Here is a 10,159-nt window from a genome sequence, read left to right on the forward strand (position 1 = left end):
CCACCGACGGACAGGTACGACGGTCACTGCGTTCTTGGTGCTGGCGCGCGACCGACTGTTCCATTCGATTTGTTCTCTCCTCTTCTCTCTACGTTGTGATTTTCTTCTCGATAGACCGTAATTGTTCTTCTTGTCGTTTATCTTATCCAATTTCGTCTTGTTCTATACTATACGTCGATATTATGTTCGCAAAACTAAATTGTTTTCACTTTGCCACGACTTGTCATTGATTCTGTTAGCTTTTTCTCGCATTCACTCTTGTATCGTTCTTTCAATTTCGATATGTGTCGCGACGACGAGGATCACGCTCGACAATCGATAGCTAATGTCGCTACTATCGACTGCGGATTCAGTCAGTCATCGAAATATACGGAACACCGAGATCCGAACGAGAACACAGCACAGAGCTAACTGGCCACATCTGCTGCCGATTTGCTAGCAGTTCTGTTAACTACAGCGCACGGCCGGCCAGTCTGCCTCTGCCAGCCAGTATGCTCCCTCGCTTTCTTACTCTTGCCTACCAGCAGCCTGCCAGCCTTCTCGAATCGGCCGAGCCTACCTCTCTCATGTATTCTCTTTGCCTCTCTACCCTGCCACACCGCTTTCCTTCTCCTTTCCTCTTACTCTTCCCTCTGCTCGTCTCTCATTCACTCGCTCACTCACTTTCTCCATCCTTCTTCCTCGGGAACTCTCGTTTCCACCTACCACCTTCCTATCCCGTTCTCCGTTCAATCCTTCGCCTCTCGCTCTCCATCGAATGAATGGTTTTAGTTCGGGAGGGCGGCCGTGCCGGAAACAACCGATTGCATCCGGAAATCACCGAGCCTGTACTTCCCGCATTAGAGCGCTTCTTGAATAAAATTCTATTCTTTTCTCCTTTCTTTCCTCACCGCGTGATATCTTCACGGTTTAACTTTCTTCCAAATTCTCGTCACATCTATTTGTCCACGGAAACAGAAGTTTGTAAAATAATTCGTTCATCCATGTTAATTTGTTCCGACAAAATTGTCCACAATTCCACCGCAACTTACCATTCTCCGTACAGGGTGTAATCCGTTGTACAGGCTCGCGTTCCACGAACCTTTTCGTGTAACTTTTCGTGCGTGAAATTGTAATACGTTTTGACGCGTGCATTTCGTTTCTAATGCACGCGTTCTCGCGCGTGTTTTCTTTCGCCGCTTCCTCTCTTTTTCTCATTTCCGTATTTCTTCGTTCAATTGACGCCACTTCTCTCGACGAAGTGTCCCGTAACGGTAGTTAAATTGTGTATCAGTCGCTCATATGAATGCATTTGCATTATTGTACCATGCAAATATTCTTTCCTATTAATACAAAGTCACTTCTCACGCACATGTTTTAGCTCGCCTTGCCCTAATTTTCCTTCAATTATAGACTGTAATTTGAATTTTAGACTTAATAGACTATAATTTGAATTTTATATGCTGATATAAAAAATAATTTTCATGGGCAATAATTACATATATTTCAAAATAGTTACGGTGCGTTTATACATATGAATATTTCGTGGTTATATAGCACGTTTGCAGAAGCACAAAAATCATGAAGGGATTACATGTTCCATTTTCCATGAAACTGGAGCAGTATTTTAGGCCGAAAATCGGCGCCGATTAAAAGAACTGCAGCGTCTGGTGAACTAAATTATGCAAGAAAAATATACCGAAACTCTTCGGTAGGATACGTCAGTGAAATGCCTGTACTGCCATCCTGCACGTATTTTTTAAACATTTCTTTAAGATCCGCTCACTCACCATGGAATGTTGAAAGCGGGCATAATTTGTAGGTACAGTTATGACGAGTCAAATTAAACATCTCGTTTCAAGTTCTTTACTGTTTATTCATTTTTGCAAAGGATAAGTTTAACCGCACTTTTAACAACAACAAATTAAACTTAAGTCAGAAAGAATAACTTAAAAATAACTGACAATGATCATCGTGAAACACACGTTTGACGATAAACCGAAGCATTCATTTACGAATTGAACGATGATATCGCTTTCTGTTTTACCGGCCCTTCCCGTAGAATTCCTTCCTTGGTTGCATTAATTTTAATTCATGTAACGATAAAAATCTTGTATTGCATTATGCAAGCCAGTGCATGACGTAACGCAATACGCCGATTCATAAAGTCCAATGAAACACACGGAATGGTAATCGGAATTGTCTTTTAATGTACGCATCCTGTGCACACGTAACGACATCTTACAGCGAAATGCGACACTTATGGCAAGAAAGTTCATTCAATGGACGCAATGTGGCGCTGTCTTCTATTCGATTATTTCTATCTTTTTGTCATGGTAATAAATAAATTTTACATCTTTTCAGAGAAAAATAATACTTTCTTTATCAAAAAATATTCTCACTATAATTTCAAATATCTTTGAACTATTGACTTCTAACGTGAAGTAGAGAAGAAAGCCAGTCTCAAGACTTTCTTTTTCTTATTTTAAACTCATCAATGCCAAGGTAATTTTTTGCCAATTTTTTAAAATAGAAACTTAACAGACAAATCGATCGTAAATTTTATTTCGAATTTTTTCAAACGTACTTTCACAACGATATCAAGTCTAAACTTGTCACGCAGCTTCTGAAGAAAGAGAGAAACAGTGAGAAACAATAGGGGCAGGTTCCTCGAGATTGCGTTTGCATAAAGGACATCTGAAATATATTTAAAAATAGTGCGAGAACTATTGAAGCATTTCGCTTCAGCTGGCCTCGGGAACATCTGCGGAGCAATCTCGATCCTTGCGTCATTATTCCTTTGTAACCGCGCACCATCGATTCACAGGTTTCCTCAACCATGGAAATTAATCAACCTTAGACCATGATCAGAACTGATAATGGGAAAACGTGACGTTCATCGTGGCTGAGACTCGTCGATCGAGAAACACGATTCTATCATCTGCTTCGTTTTCTTTCTTCTTCTTTTTTTTTTTTTCTTTTCCTTTCTTCACTTGATCTGAGATTCAATCGAAGAATTGGATTCGATGGAATGATTTCGATGGACGCGGTTAAAGGGAATTTTATCGTCGAGCGGTCATGAAAATAACGATCGAATTTCGCGAATTCAACTGCGGAGGAATGGGTCACATCGCGATACAATCAATTATCGATTAGGAAACTAGAAGTTAGTTTTCAACCAACGATTCCTGATTATAGGCTTCCTCTGTTAACTGTTACCGAACAAATGCATTACGTCCAAGGCGAATCAATAATGTGCGTATCGATCATTTATTCTTTTGCGATTCACATGCAAAAGAAATCACAGGTATAAATATGCAACTTGGTAACTCATAAAAATATAATTAAATATTAAAATATTATTTTATAATTTTATAAATATATTTACATATTATAATTTATAATTTTAAATATAATTTTACCACCTTAAATAAGATATAATTTACCACCAAAATCAAAACTTTGTTTTGTGATTAAGATAAATAAAAATATATTTACATTATCGTTAAAAAGTTGCTTTGAATATATTTCTTAAATTTAACACGTGCAATGAAATTTTCTCTTAATAAATCTTGATAGTTTCATATTTAACAAACATTCTCGAACAATTTTTATGCACTGTAAACTTTTCTTCAATTTAACTAGGAATCAAAATTCAAATCCAATTTTATTAAGTATAAATCGTGTTCTCTTTCAGCATCCTCCAAACATTCTCCAACGATCCAACCATTTATTCGCAAAATCTATTCGCAAGTTGCAACCATCGACTCAGGTTGGTAATCCTTGGCAGACGTCAAGTTGAGCGATAAATCGATGGCCAAGATGGAAGGGACCCGTGTCAAGATGTGACATCGTGCCTCAACGTAATCAAAATACAGCGGGGAACAAGGACTATAGTTTGATGGACGAGGGTGTAATATTCATAAGGGAGCGTGGCGGGCGCAGGCGTGGTTGTCGTTGTAGACAGTGTCCTCAGGCTTGTCTACCTGTTTCCGCGGAAGGCGACCGTTGTTCGTCCATCCGGTACCAACTCCATTCTCCTGAGCCATGTCCACGACTCTAGTTGCAGTGTGTGCATTGCTGCTTGCGTTTCTTGGTGTTTCCATTTGTCAAATACCTATGAACATGTGTAAGTCTATATGATGAATTTTGATTTAATATAATTTTTTTTTATTTTATTTTAAAATGATATTAAATGTTTGATGTGTGATTTTTGTAAAATTTTTTAACAAGGTATTATTCTTGAATTTTGTACGAAATTATGTTATTACTTACTTTTGATTTTGTTCTCTTTGTCACGCTTGTAGTTTTCTGTTTTTTTGGGATGCATATAATTCTTTAATTTTATTATATAAATTCTTGATTTTGATTTTTGCTTTTTTAGATAATAGATAATAGATTGAAAACTTCTTTAGATAATTTCTTGTCTATTGTTCGTCGCAGAATTTATTATTTTTCTTCCGTATCATTTGTCACAGAATGATGCTTGATTTTTTTAAATAGATAACAGATGATTTGAAATTGCTTTAGAAGACTTATTACTTTTCTTTGTCATTTCTTCGTACAATATTGCACGGTAAAGATGATATGAAATTAAATACACGAGTTAAACATTGATTGGATGGCATGAAACTTTGATTGGTTCATCGATACATCGATATGGAAAGGTTGCTGTACTATTGTTGAATTATTCACGCGACGAACCTGTCTGACTGAAACCTTCCGCATCTCCTGCGCCGACTCGGTCAATCTCCGATCCTTGACACAGAAAAAAAGATTTACAAGAGTAATTAATAACGATGGAGGAAAAATTAAAAGAGAAAGATCGATTTCGGATAGCACATATCATATGTTTTTTACAAAAAAAAAAATATATATATATATCGTATTATCTTTTTTAAATCAAAAATAATAATTTGTAATGTGTAGATAATTATTGGTTGATTAGATCTGATCTCTCGTGACGAAACTACGTGAAACAATTTAAGAAATAACCATTAATCAGAAATATAAATGGATCGCGTGTTTGATGAAATTGCATATTCTTTTAATATGCCAATATGTGCACTGATGTATGATTAGGATATTTTCTTATGAATTATTTTACTTGAAAAATTATACGTGTATCAATAATTTTTTCCTTTTTCATTAATTTATATCGCATTAATATTTTCTTTTTATGAAGTATTTTAATTAAAAAATTATATATGTAAATAATTTTTTTTTTCTTATTACATCACATTTCTAATTTACATCACATTTTTATTTTTTACAGTGATAGTGATAGAAGAACCGGATAAATCGATTTTAAACATTTTGAACGAGGCCCTACCACAAGCAGAAAAGAATTATGGAAACGATATCATCTCTGTTCATATTTCTACAATCGAAGTTGAACGTTCGAATATAGACGCTAGCTTTAAGAAAAGTTAAGAAGTTAAAAATATTCTTTAAAAACAGCTATCCGAAGTTTTCTATCGATTTTTTTGTAAATCTCATTTTTTACTTTGTTGCTTATCCAAAAGAGATCATTAGAATTTTTTTAAAATTCAACATCCTTAAACATTTTAAAATTATATTAAAATTAATATTGAATAATTTTTAATCACAATATTAATTCTTGAGATCTCTTTGCAAATCTCTATATATGAAGATTCCAACGACTAGGGTTTTTTCTTGAATTTAGCATCTAGAAATACCCAAAATATTTCAAACTACAAAATATTGAACAAATTTTTCGATATAATTAATTTCCAATTGTCTCATTAGCAATATTAACTGCACAATATTTTGCCATGATCGCGATCCGTTCTTATTCTTGTTTTGTTAAAATCAACTTGCAGTATGTGCTGCCTTATTTAAGGGAATCAGTATCGTGCTCGATATGACCTGGACCGGTTGGGATAATCTTCGGATCATAGCCGACGAGAATGGAATAATATACAAACGGGGTGACAGCAATATGAACCCGTACATCCAAGCGATCGATGATCTTTTGATGTTGAAAAACGCCACTGATGTTGCTCTGATCTTCGAAGATGAAAGAGGTACTTTGGTAACGATCTTCGAACCAACTTTTCCCAAATTTTGTTTTTGTTGAAAATGTCGAAAACTTCTTTTAACAGAGTTGAATCAGAGTCTCTACTATTTGATCGGAAATTCTATCTTAAGATTAATCGTGATCGACGAATTCACCGAGAAAACGGTGTCGAAGATCAAGAGTATGAGGCCATCACCATCTTATTACGCTATCTATGCTAGTACAGCCAAGATGGAGGATTTCTTCAAAACGGTAGTAGAGAGAATTTTAAACATTTATGTCGTGAAAAGTAATGTGTTACACCTAAAAAAATTTTGTTTCCAATATTATTTTTTTAACTTAAAAATTGTTTAGGCCGTGCAAGGAGGATTGGTCAAGAGAAATGGAATATGGAAATTGATTTTCACCGATAATAGTTATAAGGATTTTAAATATATCAATGGAGACTTACAGTTGAACGTTTCCATCACGGTTCTGTGGATGAAGATGGATGTTTGTTGCAAATTAATTGGTGATTCGCTCTGCAATTGTCCTTCAGATGTCAAAGTACTTGAGAATTTTCTATTTTGCATAGTCTGTTTGATATGATAATTAGAATAATTTTGTTTAATCTTGCGATGGTTCTGTAGATATTTTCCAATTATTTTAAACGATTAGTAGGCCTCATCGTGAGTCTGATGAGCGAACTTCAGGCATCAGGTATTAGTGTGGAGCCAAAAAGTGGCACATGCTCATCGAACACAGTGAATCAAACTTCAAACGTCACGATTGAGACGTTTAACAAGAATATACTTGCTGTAAGTCACAAGTTTAAATTGTTCAAAATAAAAATCATTGAAAATTGAAGAAAAAATTCTGCCACAGAAATTAGCAGGCAACGATACATTTGAGTATTGGTCAGAGAAAGGAATGATCACGTATAAAGCTGAAATAGAATTGGAAATTCTTGAGAATGGATTATTGGAACCATTAGCCACTTGGACGAGAAATGGAAAGATAAAAGAAGTAGAGAATAAAAAGATATTACCTGCCAAAAGATTCTTTCGAGTTGGAACTGCTCCTGTAATTAATAAACAAATTTCATTTAATTTCATTATGAATTTGTAATATTAATTAATACAAATATTAAAATTATATTAGTCAGTACCTTGGATAATACCTAAAATCGATCCAGCGACTGGAAAAGTTATGAAAAATGAGAATGGAAATGATATGTGGGATGGATATTGCATAGATTTTATCAAGAAATTATCGGAAGAGATGCAATTTGATTATGATCTTATCATACCTGAAGATCGACAATTTGGCAAGAAATTACCTAATGGACAATGGAATGGCTTGATTGGTGATCTAGCTAAAGGAGTAAGATTTGTATACTGAATTTCATGGCATCTGTGAATCTGCATCCAACCATGCAAACCTTGTTATTTCTATAAAACATTATTTTCATAAGTTTTCTATCAAATTAATATTCTTCTTTTTTATTTATCACATTTTACCTTTATTTTTTTTTTTTTTCATCTTATTAAAGAAATGTCAAAATTTTCTTAATACCTACCCTATATATTGAACTTGATGGCGCCTATGAGTCTGCAACCATGCATACCTCTTAGTGTAAAATATCATCTCCTTTAATTTCAATTTTTCCTTCAAATTAATATTCTTCTTTTATGAATCTATTTCTTTCTTTTATTTTTTTATCATGTTTTACTTCTTTTTTATAATTATTTTTTTTAGGAGACAGATATCATAGTTGCTGCATTGACAATGACTTCAGAACGTGAGGAAGTGATCGATTTCGTCGCCCCTTACTTCGAACAATCCGGCTTATTAATTGGTAAATAATATAACTATTTTTAATTTAAATGTTAACAAATTTTTACATTATACGATTTTTTTTTTTTTAATTTTTTGTTATAAGTAATGAGGAAACCTGTCCGCAAACCATCCCTTTTCAAATTTATGACAGTACTCAAAGTCGAAGTGTGGTTAAGCATCGTAGGAGCTTTGACATTAACTGGCATCATGATTTGGATACTTGACAAATATTCTCCTTACAGCGCCAGGAATAATAAACAATTGTATCCGTATCCTTGTCGGTAATAATTTTAAAATTTCTAAAATATTAATTATAAAAATTATTAATTATCGAAGTCTCATTAATGGAAATTTAAATTAATTATTATTATTATTATAGTAATGTTCGCGTCAATATCTTTGGTCATTTGCTGGAATTAGATCAAGATTACTATAAATCACCCTTAATGACCACTACATTTTATCGTTAATGATTGTCATAAAGACAAAGCAATTACTTAATCGATAATGATTGTCGTATAACCTAATTATATTCTGTGTTTAGAGAATTCACGTTGAAGGAGAGCTTCTGGTTCGCCTTGACGTCTTTTACACCCCAAGGTGGCGGCGAAGCACCCAAAGCGTTATCAAGCAGGATACTAGTTGCTGCTTATTGGTTATTCGTTGTTTTAATGTTGGCTACATTCACTGCTAATTTAGCTGCTTTCCTTACTGTGGAAAGAATGCAGGTTTTCAAAATTATTCTCATTAAAATACATCCAAAAGAAATAATTATTTGAATAATCATTAATTTTATTAATTTTATAGAAAAATTTATCCAATTTTTATTTCTAGTAAAAAATGTGACTTTTAATTGAGAATATACATACCTTTTGATTTTCAAAATGAGAGATAATATTGCAATATATTGTGTACCGTTTTAGTCTCCTGTGCAATCTTTGGAACAATTAGCCAGACAATCTAGAATCAATTATACTGTAGTGGCTAATTCTAGTCAGCATCAGTATTTTATAAATATGAAGAATGCAGAGGATAAATTGTACACGTAAGTTCACTGAAAAAGAAAGAACTTTAATAGCAGATTAAAAAAAGAATAAAATTATTGACAAAATTTAAAATAAATTCATTAATCAAATAATAAAAATTATAATCAAATAATAAAAGTAAAAAATATTCCTTTCCTTGTAAATCCAATAATTCTTCTCAATTTCATATTTCAATTAGCGTATGGAAAGAAATCACATTAAACAATACAAGTGACGAGGTAGAGTATCGAGTCTGGGATTATCCTATCAAGGAACAATACGGCCACATATTGCAAGCGATCACACAAGTCGGTCCAGTTGCGAATTCAATGGAGGGTTTTCGAAAGGTACAAAACGACGACAATTGAATCAAGTATGGAATAAATCGATGTCTGAAACTATTGCTTTTTGCATCGTTTCAGGTGATAGAAAGCGAAAATGCAGAATTCGCTTTCATCCACGATTCGTCGGAGATACGGTATGAGGTAACGAAGAATTGCAATTTGACAGAGGTTGGAGAAGTGTTTGCGGAACAGCCTTATGCAATTGCTGTTCAGCAAGGAAGCCATTTGCAGGAAGAGATAAGCAGAAAGTTTGTTTTTATATTAAGATATTTAAAGGGATGATCGTATTCTATTTTACTTATATTTGATTCGTTGCAGGATTTTGGATTTGCAGAAAGATAGATACTTTGAAATGTTGGCTTCTAAATATTGGAACCAAACGCAGAAAGCTCAATGTCTGAATTCTGATGATAATGAAGGAATTACTTTGGAAAGTTTGGGTGAGTCGTCACCCAATCTCTGTGAATCCTACAATTTCAAAATTGAAAGTTTATGGTTGATTTTAGAAAAGGATAATAATATTCGAGATCGAATTAAATTTTAAACCAAATAAAAATGGAAAGAAACAAACTTTCAGGCGGAGTGTTTATCGCAACCCTCTTTGGACTCGCCCTGGCGATGATCACCTTAGCAGGAGAGGTGTTCTATTACCGAAAACGGAATACGGAAACGGAAAAATCGACGAAAGACAAAAGAAAAGTCAAGAACTTCAACAACAAGATAATACAAAATTTGTCGAAAATGAGTTTGCAAATGAAACCAGCGCCTATCAATCCTTTCTTCGAAAAGACAAACAATCCTCCTCGCGTGTCTCACATTTCCGTTTACCCTCGCAACTTCCCCTTCAAAGAATGAGAATCTTCAAAGAAAGAAAATTTAATTGAACAGAGGAATAAAAAAATGTTATCTCGTACAATTGAATCGAATCGTTATATATATATATATATATATAT

General features: G+C 33.8%; 1 protein-coding gene and 2 long non-coding RNA genes across 5 annotated transcripts in view; 1 reads left to right on the top strand and 2 right to left on the bottom strand.

The window, feature by feature from the left end:
* Positions 1-3,636: 3,636 nt before the first annotated feature.
* LOC102675564 (ionotropic receptor 25a) lies at positions 3,637-10,086 on the top strand. Of its 2 annotated transcripts, none has more exons than XM_006620440.2 (16): positions 3,637-4,108; positions 5,255-5,407; positions 5,823-6,026; positions 6,105-6,271; positions 6,374-6,565; positions 6,649-6,816; positions 6,884-7,081; positions 7,160-7,381; positions 7,757-7,856; positions 7,941-8,118; positions 8,382-8,565; positions 8,761-8,882; positions 9,062-9,209; positions 9,285-9,454; positions 9,525-9,646; positions 9,784-10,086. In XM_006620440.2, the coding sequence occupies exons 1-16, from the start codon at positions 4,027-4,029 to the stop codon at positions 10,059-10,061; spliced, it is 2,688 nt and encodes an 895-aa protein (XP_006620503.1). In that variant the 5' UTR covers positions 3,637-4,026; the 3' UTR covers positions 10,062-10,086. The 2 variants fall into 2 exon arrangements, with proteins under 2 accessions (XP_006620503.1, XP_006620504.1); XM_006620441.2 differs by having other exon boundaries at positions 6,473-6,565.
* Positions 4,497-6,651, bottom strand: LOC116186217. The gene is made up of 2 exons (XR_004151167.1): positions 6,471-6,651; positions 4,497-4,737 (listed from the first exon to the last, which is right to left on the bottom strand). It is a non-coding gene; the product is annotated as an uncharacterized LOC116186217 (long non-coding RNA).
* Positions 7,308-10,159, bottom strand: part of LOC102675471 — a 4,210-nt gene continuing 1,358 nt past the window's right edge. For both annotated transcript variants that reach the window (XR_004151166.1, XR_004151165.1), the window contains exons 2-4: positions 8,707-8,891; positions 7,519-8,548; positions 7,308-7,419 (exon numbers count right to left, since the gene is read on the bottom strand). This is a non-coding gene — a long non-coding RNA (uncharacterized LOC102675471). The remainder of the gene's footprint in view (positions 7,420-7,518; positions 8,549-8,706; positions 8,892-10,159) is intronic.

Source organism: Apis dorsata, unplaced genomic scaffold (assembly GCF_000469605.1).
Source record: "Apis dorsata unplaced genomic scaffold, Apis dorsata 1.3 scaffold_517, whole genome shotgun sequence".
NCBI classification, from domain to species: domain Eukaryota; kingdom Metazoa; phylum Arthropoda; class Insecta; order Hymenoptera; family Apidae; genus Apis; species Apis dorsata.